Genomic DNA, 27,385 nt, shown 5'->3' with positions numbered 1-27,385 from the left:
ACAACTGGACTGCAGTTGATGAGTCAGCAGTGAATCTTCTCTTCGTTGCGTTTTAATGTGATGAGGAGGTTCGAAATTAATTTTGCACAGCGGGTGGTCCGAATGATGATGTGGAACGTTGACTGAAAGAGTCTGTGTTGTATGACATGGATGTGCTGCTCTACTGCTTCAGCAATATTGAACACAATAAAACGGGTGAATGTCCCATTATATGAACCAAAGGAATACTCACATCTTCTATATCATCTCAATACACAAGTATAAAATCAATGCTGGATAAAGATGTTACTTGTCTACAGCTCATCATAAAGAGGATGTGAGAGGTTTCTGACTGTGAATACAGTCAGAAACATGCAGTACGCTACAAGTACAAGGATAATGCACTCAACTTGGCTAAGTAGACAAAGGGGCGGGTCCACCGACAAAAATAATTTTCAAATTAAGGTGTCTGCGGAAGCTGCAGCGGTTGCAGACATGTAGATGTTGAAGTGTCTTCAGCTGCAATACCACCAAGTGCCACTAGAGATCGGCTCCAAAAAGCCTCCGGCTCCATAGACTCCCATTCAACTTCTCTCATCAAATTCAAAGTCAATAAAATGTGTCCGTCAGTTATCTCGGTGTTGTTAGCTAAAGTCGCTCCTTCTTAGTAGTTTTCTGGAGGTCCATCTGAAAATAATCCCTCATTCATTAGAAAAGAAGATTCAAAAAGACCTGTTTTTGGGGGCATGTCTGTTTGATTGACAGGCCTGTGGTGCAGTCAGATTACAGCTATCGGTGGGCGGGACATAGTATGGTCAGGTTTCCAATCAGATCGGTCAGATCCACCGCTAGCTCCTCCCCTAGCTTGTCCAAATATGGTCACTTCCTGCTCCAAACCGCTCCGAACTAGCAAGATGGTGACGGACAGAATCTGAACTGGAGGCTTCATAATGTTCACAAACCAACTGGGGACGTCACTGACTGTGGCTGTCTCACTGTTTTTCATTAAGTACCACCATACTGCTTTGAGACAGAAGAATCAGTGTTTATTTAGTGTGTCAAACAGAGGGCAAAAAAACACATTGATTTTGGGGTAAAATAATTAAAGCTGCAGACATGTTGAAGGGTGATGTGTTTACATGATGAGGTAATTTTCTGTCAGTGCAGAACAGCAGTCTGAGACAAAACTACTCTGTTAAAATTCAAGTACTAACATGTAAGAGCACTACTTGTTAGCCTGGAATCACGTCTTTTTTTTTCTTCTCTTTTTTTTAATCTATTTTCTGTTGTTGTTACTGGTTTGTTTTTGATTTTTAAAATACTATAGCTCAGTTCATAATTTCCAACTGAATATTTTTTGGGGATATGTCAAATTTGGTTTAAATAAAATAATAATAAAAAAAAATTGTCTGTACTCAGGGAACTATGTCTCTTCCTGCGCGCCGCAAACTCAAAAAGCTCAGCCAAAATTGCAGTCACTTCCTGTTTACGTTCCGCAAATGACGTCACAGTGATAACATTTTGACAAACACTTTCAGAACCGAAACAGCGGAACTCTTGAGAAACAGCTCCTTGCGGCGACCGGGTTATAATTCCCTCCGACACAAACCGAACACGGGTGAACCGGGGAGGAAGGACGACCGACGGCTTGGAGCTGTCCGACGAACGTTTGAGGACCGAAAGCGAGCTCGCCCGGCTGTTAAGCTAAGCTAATGTTCGTTGGGTAGCGGTTAGCTGGGAGCGAGCTAAGCTAAGCGAGTTTGGAAACGGAAAGTTCCTTCTTCAGCGGAGCGTCTGTCGGCCGTGTGTTAGCATGGAGAACAAGTACAACCTGAAGAGTCCAGGTAACGTCCCTCTCACACGGTGTTACCTCACTGCCGACAGTTAGCATGCAGCCTCCGTTCAAATTAAACTACTGAACCGAGACGTGTATAAACGCCTTTTTCTTTATGTTTGTGGTCGCCGGCTTCTTCCGGTTGTCAGTTACATATGGAGATGGCTTGTTTTTTTTGTTTATTTTCTGTTTAATATTTAGAATAAAAACATCTGTGTTTTTTGTAGCCTTCTGTAACCGGTTTCTCTTCCTGGTTTCTAAGAAGACGTGTAATGGACACGTCTGTTCTTCCTGCCCGCACGCGCACACATTTCTGATTAATGGACACCTGTTTGTAGTCGGAAGAGCAATCAGACAGAGAAGATGACGTGGTGGGGTTTGTAAAGGTCCTTACTGAGTGATACTAAGGATGGTAATTTCCTTAGCAACAAGTGAGTCACAGGCAGTCGTATCAAAACTCCATATGTTTCAACAACAACAACAACAAAGCTGTTGATTCTGTGTAACGTCATAGAAGTGTCAATCTTTATTTTTATGAGCACTTTGATGTCAGTAAGACATTTACATTGTGATTTTGTTTGCGACCAGGTAGAGAGTGGAAGATAACAGAGAGTCCTTTTGTTTTTAATCTTTGTCCTATTTTCATTCAAATACATGATTCACTCTATTTTTATTTACATTTTACTCAGCATCCCAACTTTTTTTGAAAATAGACTAGTAGACATTCTCAACAATATCGTGCTGGAGTTTGACAGGCGCTTTCAAGTTTCTGAGTTTCTAAGAGATCATGCAACAGTTTTCTCGACAGATATCCTTTACTATCCACGAGCTGTGGATAATCGTAGAGCTGTCTGTTCTGGCCTTTTGCTGTTAATGTGGACACAGTCAGTGACCAGCTTCAAATAGAGCGAATTCAAAAGGTGGGTGATACAGCTGTTCAACTTAATTGTGTAAAACACCTTCAGTTACATGCTCTTGTCTGTCAGAAAGGTGTCTCGTCCCCAAAAGTACTGGGATTTTCTATGTTTTTGACAATGTTTTGCAATTATGCAAAACGTTATGAATTAGTAGATTAAAGAGTAGTAAAATGTCATTTTAAACTTAGATTTTTATTTAGATTCATTTTAGATGTAATTTTCATTAAAATCGACTACTTTTTAATGAAATGTATTTCACATTACATCAAGATCTACTTTTGGCTTGCCTCCCTCCATCCTTCATAGAAAAGAGTTTGAGCTGTTAACAGTGAGAGAACAGACATACACATAAAGAAGGTTAAAACTGTAGCGTTTGACTGTTGTTATTTGTTGTTGCTGCTCAAAGTGTTTTTCTTTAAAGGTTTTACAATATAAACAATATGTAAAAGGATAATAGTGCCACCAGCTGTTCTTTCTAATGTATTGGTCTCACATATGATCTACTTACTGGCCAAAGGCATCTCGTTTTAATAAAGAAACTGTTGTTGAATGAGTTGATGTGGAGAGAAAATAATTGATTGAAATCATGAGATGTCCATAAGACATACAACCTGTAAAGAAACCTTGGGACACTGTATAAAATGTAAATAAAAACAGAATGAGATGATGTGCAAATTATTCAAAACCATATTTAATTGAAAATCAAGCAAAGACAGCATATCAAATGTTGACTGAGAATTTATATTGTTTTATGAAAAATGTATGCTCATTTTAAATTTGACGGCTGCAACACGTATCAAAAAAGTTGTGACAGGGTCAACAAAAGACCAAAAGACAAATAAACACCTGGTGGAACATCTGACAACTAAGTAGGTTACCATGGCAACAGATCAGTAACATGATTGTGTATAAAAATATAATTTCAGAGAGGCAGAGTCTCTCAGCAGTGAAAATGGGGAGAGGTTCACCACTCTGAAAGACTGTGGGAAAATAGTTCAACAGTCTAAGAATAATGTTCCTCAACGTAAAACTACGAAGAATTAGTGGATTTCATCATCTACGGTTCATAATATCATTAAAAGACTCCGAGAATCTGGAGAAATCTCTGAACACAAGGGACAAGGCTGAAAACCAATATTGGATACAGCATCATATGCTGTCATCCAGACAACGTCTCTTTCAGGGAAGGTCTTGTTTATTTCAGCAGAACAACGTCCAACCACATTCTGCACGTATTCCAACAGCATGGCTCCGTAGTAGAAGAGTCCGCTGATAAACTGGCCTCCTTCAGTCCAGACCTGTCAATCATTGAAAACATCTGGAGCATCAGGACATAAAAAATACAACAAAGGAGACCCTGAACTGTTGAGCAGCTGAAATCCTTTATCAGGCAAGAATGAGACCACATTTCACTTTCAAAACTCCAGAAACTGGTCTCCTCATTTCCCAAACATTTACAGAGTGTTGTTAAAAGAGGTGATGAACACAGTGGTGAACATGACCCTCTCCCAACTTTATAGAGATGTATCGCTGCCATCAGATTCAGAATGAGCACATATTTCTCATTAAACAATTACATTTCTCCGTTTCAACATTTAATATGTTGTATTTGGTGTATTTTCAATTAAAAATGGGTTTATGTAATTTACAAATCATCGCATTCTGTTTTTATTTACATTTTACACAGCGTCCCAACTTTTTGGGGAAACGGGGCTTAAATCAATCAGGATTTAATTATTTTCCAGACCTACATTGTGGTGCTGATTTGGAAATTTAATCGGATTTGAATGTAGAGTAAATAGCATGGGGCCTTATATTGATCCTCTGGTTACATATTTTAAACATTAGGCGATTGATTTGAAACCGCTGAAAACAAGTCAGAGCTCCACAAACCAGATCTACTTTAAACCAGCTGGAGGCAGAATCAACAAAACCAATGGAAAACATTGTATTCATAAAAATAGAGACATCAGAAGCTGACAGATTTTCAGAGAATGGTAACAGGCTGGAGTATGAAAATGAATATTTTTAGATAAATAAACAATATTTTGAAAATATATTAATAAACTGACAATGTCCTCACCAGAAAACCTTGAGTTTGTTTCCATATTGACTCTTGACTGGTTTTTATCACAATATTTTACTTTCATCATTGCCATATAAATATGTATAGCTTTTTTTTTTATTTGATACAGAAGACAACTAAAAATATGATGGTGTTCATTGTTTCTGTGTACGACAACTATTTCTACTATTTCTATACTATTACTACTTTTCAACTATTCAGTTTTGAAGCTGACTTCTGCATTGTGTCCAACATAGGACTTGCATTACATCCCGCTTTGTATTTAAAATAAATGTGTTTTACAGGCCTAACCACAGCACATTGGCACATATATGTATGCTCTGAAAGTGAGTCCCTGCTGTGGGTCCTGGCCCGCCTCTCTTCCTCATATCCCGTCAGTCTCAAATGTATCTGTCAAATACAGCTATAAAATGCCCCCAAAAATACGTTTTAAAAAGATAAATAATTTATGTGCTTTTCATTGCAATGGTACAAAAGTTGTGACATTTATTTCCGTCAGATTGCTGACTCATACAGTTTCCCACAAACCTGGTTCAGATATTAACAGATTCTAGACAATCTCCTCTCCACAATGATGAAAATACATCTCTACTGCCTGCATTATATGTTGAGATACGTGTAAAATCATGATAATTTCATGAGACGAATGTTTTTCCCTTGATATAAAGAGGAATAAAAAAAAAAAAAAGAAATGCAAGTATCATGAAATTAAATGATGAAATTTTGACAGCCTAGGCTGTCCTAAAACAATGAAAACATTGCATCAATGGATATGAGCTTAAAAAAAAAAAAAAAGAAAAAGAGAGAGACAGGATGGAGGCATGATTTGAGATGGATTTTCTTTTAGGATTAATTGTGTAGCCCTATTTGATGGTCATGTTCACCATGCAGGATGTTTTGGATCTATTGTGGCTGTTGGTGAACTGTCTGGTGTGTAAAATCGACTTCTTTTCTTTATCGTACGCCGCAGTTTTCACGATATTCTGTCACTGACCACTCCGTGGAACTGTCTATCTTTCACCGCCCAGCTGAATGTTGTGGAAGCAGCGGCAGCAGCAGGATGTCATTTAAAAGCCCTCTGAATTTATTTCCCTGCCTCCTCGGTGCCGGTCCTGTCTTTGGTGTCTGTTTGTTATTACGCAAGAGTGTCTCTTCTTCCCCTTCTGGACCTGCTGTGAATTCCCACTGGCAAACACTCAACATTTGTTACGTAACCTAGATGATTTCGGCGTACGATGATTATCGTCCCATCGCCTCGGGCCAGTGACCGGACCTCTGCGAACCCGGCCAGAGGCACTGTGTGTGTGGGGGGGTGGGGGTGGGGGGGGGTGGGGCTTTTCCTTATCAACTCTGCTCACTGGTAGCGGAAACGAGACAAAAATGGGCACGGACGGAGATACTCAGCAGGGGATGAGGAGCACTGGAGCTGCTGTCAGAGTTCATCCAAACACTGCAGAGATGGTGGTGTGAAGAGGAATAGACACCCCACCCCCTCCAGCTCAGCGTCCCTTGGTATTACAGTTTATTTACAGTGCTGCAGTACAGTGTCTCTTTCATGTTAGTGCAGAAAGTCGTGTGCTGTTTAGTGAAGCAGGAAGGCTGTTTTATTTATAGAAACTACATAATGCTCCAATCTAACCATTTCACCTGTGGATGAATATGTCTTTCTCCTGTTTTTCCATAATATTGATGAGTATCTTAATTTAGCTGAAGATTATAACGACTATTCAAGATTCGTGCCCCTTCCCTAATACGGATACATATTTCTAAGAGGTTATGACACGACAGTTTCCTACGATGTTACATGCTTTGCTGTGAGCTTCACATCATGTAGGAAGAGATATGAGGTTTAATAAGTAAACAGAGAAAAAGGTTTAAACAGATAAAATGATGCACAAGTAGTGGAAGAAATGGATGAAAAATAAGTGCGCTCATGTCTTCTCTGGCTTTCTATAAAGTCTGAATCCTCTGTTTGGCAATCAACTATTCGGCAACTAAACCATCTTGCAACTTTACATAACTTAACCACAATTCTATTTTTCATAAACATCAGCTCTTTCACTTACATCAGCCATTTGTGCAACAGTTGTTTTGGTCCTTTGCCCCAGCTGTGCTCCTCTCTTCAGGAACAGCCCTATCAGAGCGCTGGTCCAGCTGAGACTCACTCACAGTGGAGATTCTCTTCAATTTAGCATTTATCTAAAAAAAGCAACAACAACAAAAAAAAGAAGCACAAAGCAATCCAGTTACAACAGTAAATATCAGAACTTATTTTCTGTATCTACACATGTTCCCTAAATGCCTTCTGCAGTGCACACAACTCCTGCGTGGCCAAACTGGTTTAAAAAGTGGCAAATAAATCGTTTTAATATAAGATTTAACTAATAAAATCTAGTGTTTCCCTTCGATTGGGACCCCCTGAAAGAAACCACAGACTGTATATAAAAGTGTTCGTAGCTTCCGCTCTCAAACATGAGGACGATGCAGAAGTGTCTTCAGCTGCAATACCACCGAGTGCCACTAGAGGTCGGCTCCAAAAAGCCTCCGGCTCCATAGACTCCCATTCAACTTCTCTCATCAAATCCAAAGTGAATGAAATGTGTCCATCAGTTATCTCGGTGTTGTTAGCTAAAGTCACTCCTTCTTATTAGTTTTCTGGAGGTCCATCTGAAAATAATCCCTCATTCATTAGAAAAGAAGATTAAAAAAGACCTGTTTTTGGGGGCGTGTCTGTTTGATTGACAGACCTGTGGTGCAGTCAGGTTGCAGTTATCGGTGGGCAGGACGTAGTATCAGGTTTCCAATCAGATCGGTCAGATCCACCGCTGGCTCCTCCCCCAGCTCGTCCAAATATGGTCACTCCATCCAAACCGCTCCGAACCAGCAAGATGGTGACGGACAGAATCTGAACTGGAGGATTCATAACGTTCACAAACCAACGATGATGTCAGTGATGGTCGATGGTTGGTTGCCTCCAACTTATGCACAGATAATATTCTAGTAGTCAGAACCTCCATGTCTAATATGTTGGAGGACGTAGTTCTGTCCATGGAAAGCGAAAACTACGTCCACCTGTGTTTGTTGCAATATAAATAAAGAGAACAGTGTTTACTTTGGTGTTTGAATGGCATCTGAAGCTCAGACAGTTAAATGATCCCGTTCCTCCGAGCTCCATCTCCATCACTCACCAGCGGCCAGCACGGCATGCTGCTGACAGGACAGCTGATTTTACAGCTGCTTCTCAAAGAAATAGATAATTTATTGAGGAATATTTTTGCTTCAGTTGACGACATTTACCATCAACACTGACTGGACATCCAAATAATAAATGGAGAATTTCATCATATTACTTTGTGGACTTTATGAAACAAAATAGTTTATGTGTGTTTAAATGTGTTCTAACGGAGTAAAATTAAAGATTATCAAGTCATATCAATTCTTTGACCGTCCTCGGGCAAATTTTGTTTTATTTTTTATATTATTATTAGCAAAAGGAACACAGCAAGAACAAAGTTACCAGCGGAAAATAAGGCAAAGTTAGACCACGTCATAAAACGTCAGATACTTTTGTTTTGAAAGTTTCTGATCTCCTAAAAATCTCCCTTCTTTGTGCTGCTGGGCTTTTTGTTTGCAGGTCTGATTAAAATCAACTTACTGCTTTTTTTTTAATATTGCATTAATCGCAAATTTTTTTTTAACTCAAGCAAGTCCAGTTTCCTTTGGATAACGTAGATCTAACATGGCAGGTGGCGGACAGACGGGTTTATCGTGTAATAATGTAGAAACACTGCTGTACTGGAAATATGAGGACAGCAGAGACAGACAACACAAAAGTAGCTGCAGCCGGGACCGACGCACTTATAACAGACAGGAACTGATTATCTCCACACAGCTGACAGCATTTTAACATGTTGGTGATGTGCGACAAAATAAATTTGTTCTCACAAATTATAAATCCCCATCCACAACGAACTGATGGAACAGCATAAATTAATTCATCCCTTCTTCCTCTTTTGGACGACAAACTACCAAACTGTTCAGACAGTCCTCGGCTGGTTAAACCTCTTCTAGCTCTACGCTAATCTCCCTTTCACAACTTTCTACAGCTTAACGAGCAGCTGTCACCGCACACAATGAACACGATTGAACGCTGAGACTTCTGGTTTGGACAGTGTTACACTGTAACGGCTCCCCGTGGTTCAGTGGAACGCAGATATCTAACGGTGGAACTTAATGAGCGAGCGCTAACACTGAACGCTGCTTTCTGACTTGTGCAACACAAGGTTTACAGAAACTGACAGCGTTTGTTATTTTAACACCATCAGACTGTTTCAGATTAGACAGTTTACCATTAAATGTGCTGCAAGCTAACTTTAAAAAACAACCACGAGCTTCCACCAGAAGTTTCCTCCCAATGGAGGTCTGGACCAGATCTGTAAGTGTTGACGTCGTGGTGTGATGTGCAGTCGGGGGTGTTGAGAAGATTCTCTGAGCTGTTGCTGTTGGACTTCGTCTCTGGATGATCTGTTCAATGCAGCTCAACGCCACTTCTGTCCAGCTTCCATCTGGCTTCGGTAAAAATATATTAGACGTTTATTTTTAGCAGAGCGGAGCAAAGAGCCCCTCTTGGATGCTGATGACACTCGCCGTGGTGATTCTAGCGGATTCACAAACATTATCTGGAACGGCAGCTCCAGTTCAGATTCTGTCCGTCACCATCTTGTTAGTTCGGAGCGGTTTGGAGCAGGAAGTGACCATATTTGGACAAGTTGGGGGGAGGAGCCAGCGGTGGATCTGACTGATCTGATTGGAAACCTGACGATACTACGTTCCGCCCACCGATAGCTGTAACCTGACTGCACCACAGGCCTGTCAATCAAACAGACACGCCCCCCAAAACAGGTCTTTTTGAATCTTCTTTTCAAATGAATGAGGGATTATTTTCAGATGGACCTCCAGGAAACTAATAAGAAGGAGTGACTCCAGTTCACTCTCGTATGAACAGGAGGAGGCGGGGAAACGTTGAAAACACACACACAGACTCTTTCTTGATTCCTTTTGTTTGTCCGAAGCTGAATTTCTGTGGTTGCTTCATGTCTTCTGTGAAGAGTCTGTCCTTGGGCAGATTGAATGGGCCCGTGTTCTGAGAGCGGCGTGGTGTCCAGCCGTCTCTCTGCTGCGCTGCTTCACTTCCCCTGCAGTGTTTCAGCTCTCCTCGCCTTCATCGCTCTTCTCCCTCCCATCCGTCCCCTCGTCTTCTTATCCTGTGTTCATTTCACGGTCTCCACTTTCAGCTCGACACCAGAGGAGTCTGTGCTCGCTTCAGACTCCCAACCGGTTTTCCCTCGATGAATACATCTTAGTTCTGCTTTTCTTTTCACAATTACTGTCCAGTTTTCAGCCGTGTCCTGTTGCAGCCGGCTGGATGGAGTGTAAACACAATCTCAGGAAGGCCTGGAGGCAACGTCTTCAAACTCTGCACAAATATGCAGTTGGACTGGAGGATGAACTGATTCGATTTTGGTGGTTCAAAGGTCAAGATTTCACAAAACATGCGGCCATAACTCAAGAATTACAAATCTTGTCTGCTGACGTGGGTGGGCGGGATGTAGTATCGTCAGGTTTCCAATCAGATCAGTCGGATCCAGTGCTCGCTCCTCCCCCGGCTTGTCCAAATATGGTCACTTCCTGCTCCATATTTGTTGCAATATAAACAAAGAGAACAGTGTTTAGTTTGGTTTTTGAATGGCATCTGAAGCTCAGACAGTTAAATGATCCCGTTCCTCTGAGCTCGAGAGTTGAAGTCTACCATCATGGCTACAACATTGTGGTTTATCAGAATCATCGTTTGAACATAAACACTCAACAGAAATATAAACGCTTTTATTTTAGCTTTCATTTTTGACAAGTTGAAGTCAAAGATCTAAGACTTCTATTATGCAGACAAAGGTTTATTTCTCTCACGTTGTGTTTGTGAGCACTTCAGCTTTCACAGGATATCCATCCACCTGACAGGTGTGGTGTATTTTAGTTGAACATTACTTATATGAGTGAAGAAAGATGTGGATTTAAACTGCAGCTTGTCCGGTTGGGGATGCACACGAGCCCGAGGCGGCGATTGTAGTTTGAATGTGTGATTAGCACTTTGTTAACATGAGGCTGAGACTGTGACATCAATCGTGACCTCGTGTTGGAGGATGACGACATGTTGAACCTCAGGCGTTTACTGAAAGGACTGACCTGTTGTACTCTGACTGGAGCGGCTGCTGCCTGCTCGTCAGCATCACATCAAGCTGTGACCCTTTGACCCCCCACCCGCTCTCACCCAACAATCATCACCATCACCATCAGCTGGTGATGATGATGGTGTCTGTATTCAGAGTATTGCAGCAATGTGTTACAGGCGGGGTCATGACACAAGCGTTAATGCTGCCAGATGTTGTTTTGCCATGTTGCATCATAAACTTACAAAATAAAAGCATTAGTAGTGATTGACCTCTGAAACACAACCTAGAAAATGGGTACTTTTTCTCTGCCGCGAGAAAAGTTCTATGAAGCCTGCAAGAATGAAAATGAACACCTTTGACAGGAAATTTAAAGAAAGTTACGGCAGGTCAAATCACTCGTGAAACAAAGATCTGAGATTCACCGAAAGATGGACAAGAAAAGAGCCAGAAAGGAAACCTCACTGTTGGAGAGCTCCGGACTGCAGAATGGCTGGAGGCCAATAACTCTGAGCTTCTGTGAACGAGACCTGATACCAGAAGCTGTGCCAGCAGCAGAAGTCTCTCAGAGAGACGGTGAAACCCTGTAAATAAAGGAGGAGAAGGAGAGTCACCGAAAACATTCAGAGTGGCCAAGAAAGGAGGAGCAGAGGCAGCTGGAGGAGAAGAAAGAGCTGATGATGGAGAATAAGGAAGTTCACCACTGAAAGTAGATTGGGAAGAGAAATTTCAGGAAGGGAAGAAAAGGAATATATATATATATGGTCCTAACATAATATCACGCCATATCTGGGTAGTTTTGCCATCATGATATTTTTGCCAAAATACTTAAAAATATTTTATTAATAATTTTTAAACAAAATAAGTGTTATGGACTTATATTTCAGAATAAACGTAACATTATTCCTTCAAAATTTCAGTAAATGTATGTTCTGCAGTTCTGCAACGCAACGGTATGACTTCATTCCATAAATGAGTCAATAATTTGCCTCGATCACAATATTCATTTATTCTATCATCTGAAAAATTCTAGCGGTATTTTGGTGAACGATCTGATGTGGCACACTCCTACCTCGGACTTCAATACACTCGAAAATGCTGCTCTTCGACATCAACTCGCATTCATGGATGTTGGTGAAATTAACCCGTCAAAATTCTCCAACCAATAGATGTAATAAGATGTTGACTATTAAAATCGTCACCGCCTCTCCAAGGCCTCAGGAGATGAACTCCGCTTGTATTTTTCTTGGAGGACTTTTGGAGTTGATAGATGTACCAGCGTCTCATTTTTTATAATATCTACATAATCGTTGCAAAAGGAAAAAATGATTTCCCATGTTCGATTTCATATGATAGAATAATAATAATAATAATAATAATAATAATAATAATAATAGAGGACTACTGTAACTCCCTCCTGGCAGATCTACCTGTTAGTGCCATTCATCCAGAATGCAGCAGCTTGACTGGTCTTTAACCTCCTAAATTCACTCCCACTACTCCGCTCCTCCTCTCCTCCTCCTCCTCCTCCTCTACATCCAGGACATGGTCCAACCCTACATCCCAGCCCGCTCCCTCCGCTCTGCATCGGCCAATCAGCTTGTTGCTCCTCACTGAGCTAAACACTCTACAAAATCACGACTGTTTGCTGTCCTGGCTCCTAAATGGTAGAATGAGCTCCCCAATGACATCAGGACAGCAGAAACTCTGTACATCTTCCGCCGCAAACTAAAAACACACCTCTTCAGACTTTACCTTGAATAGGAAGCACTTTAGTAGCTTAAAATGGAACTTACTTATAGAACTTTATAGTTTGGCTTTCTTGAAGAAAATTGTACTTTCTTGATTCTTGTTCTGAATTTGTACCCTCATGGTTGAAATGCACTTATTGTAAGTCGCTTTGGATGAAAGCATCAGCTAAATGAAATGTAATGTAATGAATGTAGATTTTACCATTGCTAGCTGGAATATTTTTTCAGTATCACGAACAATTCCATTCAACAATATTAAAATACAATACTGATGATGTGACTGCAACTCTGCATCAAGTTGAGACTATGAGGTCAATGTGAACTCATTTTCTTCTTTAGCAATTCAATGGGATCAAGTTAAGGAAGAAAATAGTAATTCATACAGAGTATTTATTCAAGTGTGCAATACATGAGGACATTAAAATGTTGTTATATTCTATGTACAGTAGAAAAATCCACTATAAATATAGTGGCTTATGAAAAGATCCAGTCAAGCAAAAAATACCGTGAAACTGACCAAACCTTAAAAAGCCCTGTGATGAATGTGTCTGATTGAACGTTCCCAGGTTGGGTTTAACCGTTGTAAAAAGCTGGTCTAGAGCCAGCATTGTTTTTGCGGCCTTTTACTCCTCCAGCTGTCTGAATAAGTGTGACAGTCGTGGAGCTTTGTCTCTCTGCTCTTCCCGTCTGTCCATCCGTGTTAACGTCCCGTTACTGTTTTCACCCTTCTGGAGAATCAGGAATATCTGCCTGTCCAACCGCTGCAGTTGAAACGGGTTAAGTCATATGAGTGATAAGTCAACACGTGCTGTGTTGGTTGTCTTGCTGTGAAGGATGCAAGAGGTCATCATGAAGTGATCTGTTTTACCTGCTCACGCTAACCAGATTTGTTGTGTGTGTCTTTGTTTGATTGAAACGAGCAGCGGTGAAGAGGCTGATGAAGGAGGCAGCTGAGCTGAGGGATCCCACCGAGCACTACCACGCCCAGCCGCTGGAGGTGAGTTCACCACAGGACACAACGCTGCTGCAGCAGGGAAACTCTGGTTTCATCCAAATTCAGTCACCGTGGTCAGTAATAACACCGGGCCATCAAAAAGTAAAACTCAGGTGGGACAAAAATCACAATCAGAAGATCAAATACAGTATGTTCAACGAGCCTTTAAGTGAGTCAAACTGATCTGGATCATTTAACAAAAGAAAAGAGTACCATTATTTATTATTTCCCAACCAACCCTTTGAAAACATCCGTCACAGCTTACAAACCACTGCTGTTACTTTAATTTAGCCGTCTGCCATTTTATATTGTTCACTGTAATACTGGAATAATTTGTTATATGGTCAAATAAAATATTGTAATAAAGGCATTTTTCTTAAATTTGTTCTTAAGAAATGTCCTCAGGAAAAGTCTCTTCTCATGATGAATCCTGGAGACTGTAATGATTAATTCTCTCTGCTCTGAGCAGCGACTCGGTTGAACAATTACTCTCATTTAATTACAGAACAGGAGCTGAGAGGAGCTCAGCGTTTTGGGTCTTGTAGGTTTTGTGCTTCTTAAAGTCGTGCAATTTAAAATTTTCCAGCGTGTTGACCAGGTATGAAGTTTAGAGTTGCCTGCGCTGGACATGCAAGGTGTTCCTGATCAGCGGCAACACAAACCAACCTAAACCATGGCAGCTTCAACTCAAAACCTGGAGGCCTTAAAGTCGAGATGAGACGAGTACTCGGCTGAAAGGAGTTTCCAGTACGGATAATGTACTGAAGTCTGTATGTGCAGCCGACCGTTTGAAGTAGTTTAGCTTCTTACTAAGACATTGCTGTGACGTCTCAGACCAGCGGAGCAACGTTACCAGCTCCTTCTGAAACGTACTTAAATTTAGGATTCAAACGGGTCATTACACTTCAAACGTTAATTAAAGTTCGAATATCGTATTGAAAAAGAGAGCCTTAAAGCACACACTGGAAAAGAAACATTACAATTAATAAGAGTTTGTGACAAAAGCATGTTAACAAAGAAAGAGACATTTGAGTTAAAATATAGATATTCATAATTTTAAATGCGTAAAAGAAGTTTTCATGTTAATAGAATTTAGTTTTCTTTATTAACCCTTTAAAAACACACCTATTTTTTAGACTTCTGCTCAAAAATTGCAAAAAGAGTATATCTCTGCAACCACAATAAAATAATAATAATAATTAAAAAAAATATATTTTTAATAATTAAGGGAACACTTGTGAGATTTGTTCAGATGTGTAAACATCAGTATATATGTCCATATTTTAATAATAGTTTAGTCCCTGGCCCCCAATTGAGGGTCTCTAGGGCTTAAAGGGTTAATTAAAGTAACTGCTCAGCATGACCACAGGACGCATGCTGACATGTTTCCTCCTGCAGGATAACCTCTTTGAATGGCACTTCTCCGTACGTGGCCCCCCCGACTCAGACTTTGACGGTGGGGTTTACCACGGCAGGATCGTTCTCCCCCCAGAGTACCCCATGAAGCCCCCCAGCATCATCCTGCTCACGGTAAGACGCAGACCTGTCGCTGTCGCTGAAACACAACGGGAAGGTGTCAGATCAGATGATCACAGAGCGGGGGACGGACGGTGTGGCATTTAACCGGCATTTCTGGTTGCATCACATTTAGTGACAGCTGACGGGGGAAAACCTGAGCTGTCAGCACCACGTCCGGGGGGTGGGGAGAGGTGCGGGGGTACTGTGGATGAATAAGGGATTGTTTTATTATATTCCCGTTTGCTCACCTGCACTAATGACCGACAGATGAAAGACAGAATACGTTGTTGTCGTCTTTTACAGTGTTTGCAGACACATTTAATGTGTCTTTATTATTTAATTGCATTTTGTTACAACTTTTCAGAATGTATTTTTAATTTATTTGACTCCCATCATCCCCTCAAAGCCAAATGGAAGATTCGAAGTTGGGAAGAAGATTTGTCTGAGCATCTCTGGCCACCATCCTGAGACCTGGCAGCCTTCATGGAGCAGTAAGTGTTCTCCACTCGTCTCCACACGCAGCTCCACACTTCATATTCTTAGTTTTCCTCCAAATTTAAGTCAATGTTTTAGAAAAATCTTCACTGAGACCTGTCACACAAATTTCAAGGAAAAATAAACCAGCAGTAATTTACTCATATTGAATTATTGGGTTAATAATAAGTACAGCAGCAAAATCATGTCCAACTCGTCTCTTTTTAACAAATAATTTGTAATAATTTTGATTTCTTCCACTTTGCTGAGTTCAGACAGATTCTGCTCTGCTGCTGCCAGTAAAACTGAACACAACCAAAAACCTCTCCTCCAGTAAAGATCTTCTTCGTCTATAACTAAGAATAAAATTATTTGCATTCGAAACCAAAAGTTCAGTTTCATAAGTACAATTCTGAATTCTATGATCAAAATGAACAAACCTGTAAGAGCACATCTGTTTGTAATGTAAATAATCTTAATTCATTTATTTTTACTTACAAACTTGATTTTTGATTGCAGTGCAAGAAATTTGCTCTCACAACTTTTTTTTTTCTTTTGCTTGCATGATTAAAGACACAAAAAAACCTGAAAAAGCTTAATTTATCCAAACAGCAGGTAAATATGGAGGATGGTTCCAGTTTATATCGACAAAGTGTTCGCTGAAATCTTAAATATATTTACTTTTTTTTTTTTTAATAATGGTATGCCGATTTCAGCGTTCACTCTCACATTACTGTCCAATTAAAATCTTCAAATTTACAAGAGTCTTTAAGAAGGAAATGTGTAAAAACATCTAAATTCAGCCAAAAAAAACCAAATCAATGAGTTCTTAGATGAACCATGCGTCTTTAATTTTGGTCACTGAAATGAATGAATACTTATCGAGCTACTGGTGCTGAATCTTTAGTTCCAGACGTGCATTTTTATACCTCCGGAGCCCAAACTAATTATTTCTACAAAGAACTCATTTTAGTTGTCTACTTTGGCTGAGTTCTACTTTCATGTAACTGCTCAGTGACTTCCATCAGTGGGAACACAGTGGGAGACGCTGCATCTTCCTCAAAGCGTTTGTTCCTGCTGGTTCCCTGTTTCAAATACATCCGAGGTAAAGGTTTCTCTGGACCTTTTTTTAACCCACACACTGCAGGTTGAATGGCTGAACATGCCTCAGAGGTTTGACTTCCCCTGCTGGGTTCAGAGAGTGTTGCGTTCGAGATGTATCTGATTGTGTTGGATGATCACAGGAGGCCTGACTCGATAATTACGCTCTACTACGTCTACTACGAGTGTACGACTCCTGGATTACACTCACTACTGTCAGCTTCTGCATCAGTTCATGTGCTACACCTACTTAATAAAGCATTTTTAACTATTACAAACCTTCACTCTGAAGGGTTCCTCTGATTCACATATTCCTATTTATTTAGATCTGGATACTTTATTTATTTATGAATATGTTGACACATTTTTGTCAAGCTGTTTTCTGGTCTGTTTTTACTTCATACAATTTGCATTTGAATATAATACCTGCAGTATTCTAATGTTCAGCCAGGACAGAATCTGAACTGGAGGCTTCGTAACGTTCACAAACCAACGATGATGTCACTGATGGTTGATGACATCACTGATGGTTGATGGTTGGCCTGATCTCATCAGACTTACTGCTGTTAAAACTGTTATCAAAGTAAAATGTGCTTCTGCTTCTACTTTAATATACTATAATTAATAACTCCCACAATCAGACTTCACACGTAACTTCACTTGTGGAAACGACTAACTTTCTGCTCCTACTTTGTTTTCTCTGGTTACTGAATTAACAGACAACTGATTTCCTGTTATTCCCACCGCTCGGTTTGAAATGGGGCAAATGTTGAAAAGGTTCTTGACGTATGGGTTGGTGGATGTTGAGGTCTGGATCATCCTCCTGTTGTAGAAACTAGCCTCTTCTTATCTTCATTTTCTTATATTTCCACCTCCATACTGAACAGTTTCAAGGTGCTCTTTTTACCGAAAGCGAATCCTTTTTTTTTTTTAAACACACTTTAAATTTTTGTGGCCACTCTATTAGACCTAAACCACTGTGGCTATCCAGATGTTGCTCTACATATGTCACAGGTTAACTGTAATGATGAGGTTACAGTCTTTAATGTTGATCAGGCCTGTACGGTGAAGAGAGCTCCACCTTCCTGTAGCTCCCTGGAGGTTTGTGTGTCTCCGTGTCCAGCAGACCTGATGTTTTATCTGCACGTTGTCTTTCACATGGTACAAACTGACAGCTGGAAGTGCTTTGATGTCTTTTTATAGACTTTTGTGATGTGCAGGCGTCAGTCGGCTGAGTTTCAGATCCTCTTTCAGCTACTTAGACGTTGTCAGGTGTTACAGCAAGGTTTCAGTTTGACTCGGAGAAATAGAAGACCTAATAATGAAATGAAATCCCAACAACTTCACGATGTACTGATTGTTTGTATTATTTAACTTTTGCACATGCCACAATCACCGTTTATTTTTTCTCCGTTTTCATTTTAAGTAATAATTTTTCTGGTGGTTTCAACACAGGAAGCCGTGTGCACCGTATGGTCGGCGTTCAAAGGGTTAAGTCGTAAAAACACTGTTGCTAGGCAACGGCACCACAGACAGTGTCTAGAAGCCACCGAGGCTAACAGTTTATCAAGCTAACAGGAAGTACAAAGAGGGAAGAGATGAGGTCGTCAGGAACATCTTCCTCAGACGTAGAATATTATTAGTAAAGTAAAGTTATAAAGACAAACTCTACATGAATAAAATTATGATATATTATCTTAATATCCAACCAAACATGAACTTCCACGACCTCTGACCTTTCTGTAAACGTCAGCAAACACGTCACAACTGGTGAACTGGAGGCTGACAGAACATTTAGAGTTGTGACATGGTGAACACCACCAGAGGGTGCCGTTCATACAGACTCTTCTCTACATGGTGAATACGAACACATCTGAACGCAGCAAAAGGGAACCAACGAACTTTACTTTACATTATTACTTTTTTTTTTTTTTTTTTTTACTTCAAAATCAACTAAATGTGCAGTTTGCCCTGGAGGTGGGGGCAAACTGTTGCACACCACTGTAATTAATAAAATAATCTACAAGTCGCAGTATTCGACATCTCTGATGTTATTGCAGACAACGACAGGAGAAAATCAACAACAGAGCACATTAAATTATAAAGTCTTCAATCATATGCTCAGACATGCAACCTGATCAACCAACATTCACATCTAAAATATTAATTTGCAGTTAATGTTGTCCGTGTCACTATTTTTGTTGTTTTAATCAAATCCAATGTAAATAACCTTTAAAGTAAGCTTTTTAAATGGCTTCTCCATTCTTTATCCAGTGTGTTGGACTGATCGCAGCACAGCCAGTCACAGCACAGACACAACACACCTGACCCGGACCTTATTGTCGAACACGGCCGTGCCAGCTGGAGGATGTGTGAGTCCAGCTGGATGTCCTCATGGAGGCTCAGAAAACAAAGCATCGCTCCACTTACGTAACACGACCACATGTGCAGCCTGTCGGGTCGTTTAACCTTCTGTTTTACCGTGTGACGTTTTTAATTTCTCTCCTCTTCTTGTTTGTCCTCTCTTCCAGTCCGAACCGCCCTAATAGCTATCATCGGATTCATGCCAACCAAAGGAGAGGGTGCGATCGGATCTCTTGATTACACCCCCGAGGAGAGGAGGGCGCTCGCCAAAAAGTAAGATTTGGTAGATGAAAGTGCTGCCAGTGCTCTGCACAGTGTGTTGTGTTGATGCAGTGCTGTGGGTTGGGAATCCTAATGAGATAAGTGTGTGGGACAGCGTGTGTCATGGCCGATGTGATCTTCAAAACGGGATTAGCGGAACACACACGAGGACAAGATCACTGGTCAGAACGCATTTAAACAGCAAAGTCTTCACAAGTAGGCAATGAAATCAGCACCTGAGCCTCGGTGGATGCGACTCCAGATCATCACCTGCTCATCAGTCCCTCCAGGATTGTTTTGTGATTGAAAATGTTTGATTTTGGGGCAGATTTTTCTCAAAAATTGCGATAAAACAAGTTTTAAGTGTTGTTGTTTTTTGGGGGGTAAAATTGCAAAACAGCTGCTTAAAGATTAATACATTATCACTTCCTTTGATAATCAGCATGCTGCACATCACAGAAATATTTTAGTTATCATTTTTGGAATTTTTTAATCTCTTTTCCTTTTTTTTTAATTTTTTTTTATCTTCTCTCATTTTAACTTGGAGAATCAGGAGGCTGAAAGTTACTGAAGCTTTACCAAAGTCTTTAAATGCTGTTTGACTAATATTAATTCGTCAGATAAGACTACTGCATGCACAAAAACAAAGTGCATTCCCTGACAGTTACTCCGTTAGCTGTTAAAATAGATGCCGTCCACGTTGGCGTTGCCTAGCAACGGTGTTTTTACAAATTAACCACGAGCTCACGAGGTCAAACCTGAACGCAGCGAATGCCGGCTGGATGACGGCAGCTGGGAGCAGGTGAGGAGGCTGTAGAGACTTTGGTGGGTAGACGGGGTGACAACGGGAAACTAACTAAACCACGACAGAACCAACTGGTATTTTAAAGTAGTGTGTCGGAGCCGGTCCCGGTAGTGCACGATGACAAAAATTCATTATCAACACAACACCAGTCTCCAGAGGGAGCATGAGCCTGCACGCCGCTTTCCATTTCACACCACATTTCCCCCCCAGAGGAAACAATACCAGCGGAGAGGATCCTGCTCAGGTCGCCCCTCCATTCGCAGATGTGAGGGGGGCTCGTGATCAGCCAGCTGTTTAATTAGCACATGGAGGATGAAACCCGCTGATCTATAAATACTGATAATGATGGAAAAACTTTCTCTCATCTTGGGGCGAAGCCTGAGCTAGAGCTTGTTTTTAGGAGGAACTACACTGAATGAGACTGAAGTTATTTAATACTCGTCTCACAGCCGGCTTCACGTAGAGGCCGACGTTCTGTGTGCACATCAGTTTCTTATAAATATTTAGTTGTTGCTCGTTTGTCAAGCTTTTTCTCAGTTAATACGTTATTCATTTGGCAGTTTACATAACTATGAACCCGATTCTAACAACTCATTGGAAACGTAGTGTTACCCTGTGCCTCAACAATGATGACTGATCTGATTTGACACCTGACGATACTACGTCTCACCCACCGATAGCTGTAACCTGACTGCACCACAGGCCTGTCAATCAAACAGACACGCCCCCAAAAACAGGTCTTTTTGAATCTTCTTTTCTAATGAATGAGGGATTATTTTCAGATGGACCTCCAGAAAACTAATAAGAAGCAGTGACTTTAGCTAACAACACCGAGATAACTGATGGACACATTTTATTCACTTTGGATTTGATGAGAGAAGTTGAATGGAAGTCTACGGAGCCGGAGGCTTTTTGGAGCCGACCTCTAGTGGCACTCTCTGGTATTGCAGCTTAAGGCATTTCTACATTGGAACCATTTTTTCAGATCTGGAAGTGACGAACACTTTAACATACAGTCTGTAGTTGAGAGCCAACTTGCGCCAACAGAGTGGTCTTCAAAAGGGGAGTACTTTATCTCATGTATGCTTAATATTTACTTGGTAATACAGTGATGTTTTTAAGGGTATACGTGTTCCCCACTGCCTCCCTCCCACTTCCTGACAGTTTAAAGCATCAATAGAAAATGACTGAAGTAGAGAAGAATAGAATAAAAAGAAAACCTGCCTGCGTATTTGGCTCTACTGAAGCATGTCTTCCTTTGATATCCTCTCCATGCAGTATTACACTGAGCCCTGCTGTCACAACGACGGCACACTACAGTCGGGATCCTTTGACCTGACATGTGAATGTGCCACAGGTGGTGAAGGCAGAAACCAACCTGGCAGCGGGATCCACAGTGATACACACACACACACACACACACACGCACACACACACACACACGCACACACACACACACACACACACGCACACACGCGCACACGTGCACACGCGCACACACACACACACACACACACACACACACACACACACACACACACACTCAGCGTTTGAAGCTGGAGACTCTGCCAGTTTGTTTACAGGATTCATTCATGCCCTGAGAAATATAATCGGCTCCAACTAAACACCTTCAAAGCTTCATAATTAAAGTGGTAAACTGGACCAGCGCCACACGGTGGTACAGGCTTGTTTGGCAGATACATCAACGGGCCAATCTCTGCATGGGCTCTGGGTACTGATCCTCCGTCTGCTCTGTCTTTCTTTGTTAACGTTGACTGTGACCATCAGCTGGTCTAAACTGTGGCTCGGTACCGAACGCTCTGCTGGTGAACGGCTCCGCGATCGTTTATTTACGTGTTTATTTTCAGTCATTCTGAGAACATTTGTCGCAGCAGCTTTAAGGGTAAGGATTGAAGTTATAACTGAGTTTAGATTAAACAACACTGTCAGATTATTATGTCTCTAGGTTTATTTTTTTTATAACTTTAACCGTTTTATGTTGATACCAGCTGGGTGAGATGCGAGCCTGAATCAATGACCACACATCTGATTGGTCCTCACTCACCTCTTGATTGAGATGAAGTAATTGTTAGTGAGCTCGGAGAGATCCACCAGAGAGAAGAGGTCTAAATCACGATGTCTCCATGGTCCCTGGACACGGGACACATCTGCAGAAAGGATGGTCCACAATAGTAACAGTTCAATTAGGAAATAAGTCAAAGGAATAAGAGGCCCATATTTCATTAAAAATAGGACAAAGACAACATATGAATTGTTGAAACAGAGAAACTTTGTGCTAATAAAATATATATTTGGCGAATGTATGCTCTTCGACAAAAAATATTCACAAATCATTACATTCTGTTTTTATTTCCATTTTAAATGGTGTCACTACTTTTTGGGGAAACCGGTTGTACAAAATAAATACAAAATACTGGATAGAAATATTTTTGAGATGTATTACAAAATGTGCATATTTAGTCCTGCAATACATCCATGAGTACGAGTACTTTATTATAGTTTATGTACTCCTGACAGTAAAATAAACTTATAAATCTGTAAAAACAAAAAAAACAAACAGCCATCATGGGCTGTTTTTAATGTGATTCATGTTGTTTTTAATCCTATGACCTACTTTTATTAATGCTGTTAGTGACTAATGTTGTGTGATTTTTACTTTTATTATGTTGTTTTTGATCCTCTTAGCCATTAAAGGGTCTTCCAGTATCCTTAAAAGTGCTATATTAATAAAATAAAATGTATTATTGTTATGTAAGAAAAAAAGGTGACATACAATTAAACTGACAGAATCTTTAAAAAAAAACAAACACCATTTATTGGTCGTACTGCTGTGGCGATTGAACCGCTGACATGTTACGCAATGATATTTCCTTTTTTTTTTTCAGTCATAACATGGAGAGAAATTTTTTGAAAGTTATTTAATATGTAGAAATAAAAGGATGACCTCACCGTGTCCCGCTGGTCCTCCGGCAGGTCCCAGGACTTCTGCTGTGAGACGTGCGGCTGCTCCATGCGCGCCGCCCTCCTGGCTCTGACCCCCAACAGCAACCCCAGCGCCGAGGACCACCAGGCCAAAGAGCTGGCTCAGCAGATCAACTTCAAGGTACGACCCGGGGGTGGGGGGGTACCGGAGGCAGGTCGGACCCACCGGTCAGAGAGCTGCTGACAGCACAGAGGACATGTCAAGGCTGAATAAACCATATGTATTCACTCAATTCACAGTCTTCAATATATCATCCACATCCTTCTTAATTAATCTGCAGACTGTGACCCTTTAAAATGTATTCAGGGATTTTTTATTTTTTTTTATATCTGCGGGAAGAATCAGGCCAGAAGTTCTGTTCCACTAAAACTGAAAGTTTGAGTGGAGACAAAAACCTTTAAAGAAGCTGCTCTAGAACGCTGTCAACAATACATCATTTAACAAATGCCTCCAAGAGGTTTCACGTTACATTTTTACATTACATTTAATTTAGCTGACGCTTTTATCCAAAGCAACTTACAATAAGTGCATTTCAACCATGAGGGTACATAACCCAGAACAACAAGAATCAAGAAAATACAATTTCTTCAAGAAAGCCAAACTACAAAGTGCTATCACTAAGTGCCATTTTAAGTTACTAAAGTTCTACTATTCAAGGTAAAGTCGGAAGAGGTGTGTTTTTAGTTTGCGGTGGAAGATGTACAGTTTCTGCTGTCCTGATGTCGGTGGGGAGCTCATTCCACCATTTAGGAGCCAGGACAGCAAACAGTCATGATTTTGTAGAGTGTTTAGCTCAGTGAGGAGCAACAAGCTGATTGGTAGAAGCAGAGTGGAGGGAGAGGGCTGGGATGTAAGGTTAGACCATGTCCTGGATGTAGACTGGACCCGATCTGTTCACAGCACAGTACGCAAGTACCAATGTTTTGAAACGGATGCGGGCAGCTACTGGTAACCAGTGAAGGGAGAGGAGGAAGAGGAGCGGAGTAGTGTGAGTGAATTTCAGGAGGTTAAAGACCAGTCGAGCTGCTGCATTCTGGATGAGCTGCAGAGGTCGGATGGTATTAACAGGTAGACCTGCCAGGAGGGAGTTACAGTAGTCCAGACGTGAGATGACCAGAGCCTGGACCAGAACCTGGACCAGAACCTGCGCCGCCTTCTGAGTGAGAAGAGGACCTATTCTCCTGATGTTGTGCAGCATGTATCTACAGGAATGTGTTGTTGCAGTGATGTTGGCAGTAAGAAAGAGTTAACTGTCAAGTGTCTCTGAGGTTCTTAGCAGTCAGGGTCAGGGATAACAGAGTTGGTGAAGGTAGTCAGGTCGAGGGTGGGAGAGTCTTTCCCTGGAAGGAAGAGCAGTTCGGTCTTGTGGAGGTTGATTTTCAGGTGGTGTGAGGACATCCACTGAGAGATGTCAGTTAGACAGGCAGAGATTTGTGCGGCTACCTGTGTTTCAGATCGGGGAAAAGAGAGGATCAGTTGGGTGTCATCAGCATAGCTGTGGTAGGAAAAGCCATGCAAGTGAATGACAGAGCCGAGAGAGTTGGTGTACAGAGAGAAGAGGAGGGGACTCAGGACGGAGCCTTGAGGGACACCAGTAGTGAGAGGACAAGGTTCAGACACAGATCCTCTCCAAGTTACCCGGTAGGTGAGGTTGTTGAGGTAGGATGAGAACAGGGAGAGAGCAGAGCCTGAGACACCGAGGTCCTCGGTACGTTAAAGCTCTCCAGCTGCTCAGAGGGAAAAAATGCCTCTTTTCATCTTAACTTACAATTTGAGCAAATGAGATTTCACATTTGATAAACTTGAAATAACTTTTAACTTAAAAAAAAGTTTCACTCCCAGGCTTAAAAATAATAGCCGACACAATAATCTCGCTACAAGGTACAATAAGTAAAAACACCATTGAATATTTTTTTAGTCTTTGTTCTAGATAACGAAATTCCTTAGTACACTCAGATATAGTAGTTACACATTAGTACAGTCAGATATAGTACTCTTACATGGTAGTACACTCAGATATAGTACTCTTACATGTTAGTACACTCAGATATAGTATTCTTACATGTTAGTACACTCAGATATAGTAGTTACATGTTAGTACACTCAGATATAGTACTCTTACATGTTAGTACACTCAGATATAGTATTCTTACATGTTAGTACACTCAGATATAGTACTCTTATATAGTAGTACACTCAGATATAGTACTGTTACATGGTAGTACACTGACTTCTGTAGTACTTTAATGTGTTGTCTCAAATTGCATAATGCAACATCTCTGCAGCTTTAATTATTTTATTAATTATTATTATTATTATTATTAATTAATTATTTTTGTGTCCTCTGTTTAACACAATAAACACACTGATGTTCTGTTTCTTCTGCGTCGTCCTCAGACTCAGCAGTTTAACAGGATCGAGACTGTTGAGTGTTTAACACTCAGTTTATGGGCCATTTTAAATGCATCATCCTGGTACTTGTAGCTCACTGCGTGTTTCTCAGTGTGAACACACGGATGCACTCAGAATAGTGAGAGTTAGTACGTAAGTGTGCCATTTCGAAAACAACATTTGTTTCACTTCTTTTAAAGGAACTTCCTGCAGAGATATTTCACATTAAAAGAATTTCAACTGAGTTTCATTGACTGCATTAAACAGACTGGAGAAATAATAAGAAATTGTGTGTCCCTGTGTGTGTCTCCCTCTGTGTGTGTGTGTCCCTCTGCGTGTGTCCCTCTGTGTGTGTCCCTCTGTGTGTATGTCTCTGTGTGTGTGTGTGTGTGTCTCCCTCTGTGTGTGTGTCCCTCTCTGTGTGTGTCCCTGCAGGCAGAGTCCAGTCTATCCAGACAGCCCAGTGAGAGTGGAGGTGCAGAGAGTGAACCTTCAGCTGAAGGAGAAGCGTCCACATCTGGAGACACTGAAGCTGCTGATAGGTCTCAGTCTGAAGAGGTAGGTGTTACTGTAACTCTGTGGACACACGGAGACGGAGACAGAGACGGACCAGACTATATATTGTCAAAACAACTAAACTGTTATTAGAAATAGACATGCAGAAAAACAGACCCTTTAAAATATTTCCTCCACAGACGGAGGCGTCTCCAGCTGCAGGATCCGAGGGGCCCCGTACCCCTCCCCCCTCCAGCGGCTCCGGCCGTCCCCTCAGCCCCCGGCAGCGTCGGGCCCAGCAGCACTGCCAGCCGGCAGCCAGCCGGCCCGCCTTCGTCCCCGTTCCTCATCAGCCGCAGGACGAGAGCCACGCGGGCACGGCGGCCCTCATCGTGGTCCTCACGCTGGTTCTGGCCGCGCTCGTCTTCAGGAGGATCTACCTGGCGCACGAGTACAAGTTCGACTACGACTTGTGACCTCGCTGTGAACGGATCCCTCCTGATTCCACCCCAACACAAACCGGAGCGGAGCGCTGGTTCACTTCCTGCCCTCGGAGGGTCCGGACTCCACGGAGGAGAACTTTTAGTCCCCCGGAGGAGCCGCTCCTCTCACCGCACCTCCCGGTGGCTTTTAGTCCGTCTCAGTTTTACTCTGCAGGGCGTCGAGCTTTTTAAAGAACGGGAAGCTTCATCGTTTTTGATCGGCAGCCGCACACATCCCATCATCTCACGTCCCTCCCCGTGTCGCCGGTGTCCAACTGTGGCTGCTGCTTCTCCCCTTAATTAATTAAAACTGTAATATGATACGTCAGAAAGGTAGAATTGTGGGGGATTTTTGTCAGGTGGGCTCTGTTTTAATGGTTTAATCAGATCAGACATACTTTATTAATTACTATAATCATGATTATTATGAAGTCAGCAACAGTCAGTTGTAGTTCACATGTTGTTAAAGCACTTCGGTCTTAATTCTTCAATGATCCTGTTGTGTTTCACTTTAAAGGATTAATTATTAATCTGACCACAGACACACAGCTGGTTACCTGAGATGTTATGAGGGACACATCACAGAAAATAATAAGAGGATGAAGATATTTGTTTATTTTATTTCACGTTTTCTCCTCGTGAACAGACGATGATCTCTTGGAAGTCCTGATTCTGTATTTATGAACTAAAAGAGACATGAAACCA

General features: G+C 41.3%; 1 protein-coding gene across 1 annotated transcript; it reads left to right on the top strand.

Annotated features, from left to right (window-relative positions):
• The first annotated feature begins 1,476 nt into the window (after positions 1 to 1,476).
• Positions 1,477 to 27,385, top strand: ube2j1 (ubiquitin-conjugating enzyme E2, J1). Its single transcript, XM_069161731.1, has 8 exons — positions 1,477 to 1,823; positions 13,715 to 13,788; positions 15,184 to 15,315; positions 15,710 to 15,794; positions 19,410 to 19,515; positions 23,303 to 23,432; positions 26,139 to 26,261; positions 26,399 to 27,385. The coding sequence occupies exons 1-8, from the start codon at positions 1,793 to 1,795 to the stop codon at positions 26,672 to 26,674; spliced, it is 957 nt and encodes a 318-aa protein (XP_069017832.1). The 5' UTR covers positions 1,477 to 1,792; the 3' UTR covers positions 26,675 to 27,385.

This window comes from Embiotoca jacksoni, unplaced genomic scaffold (genome assembly GCF_022577435.1).
Source record: "Embiotoca jacksoni isolate LCO1_2020_lvr unplaced genomic scaffold, fEmbJac1.0.p SCAF_29, whole genome shotgun sequence".
Lineage (NCBI taxonomy): Eukaryota > Metazoa > Chordata > Actinopteri > Embiotocidae > Embiotoca > Embiotoca jacksoni.
The sequence above is the reverse complement of the archived record's forward strand: the minus strand, read 5'-3'. Positions and strand labels throughout refer to the sequence as shown.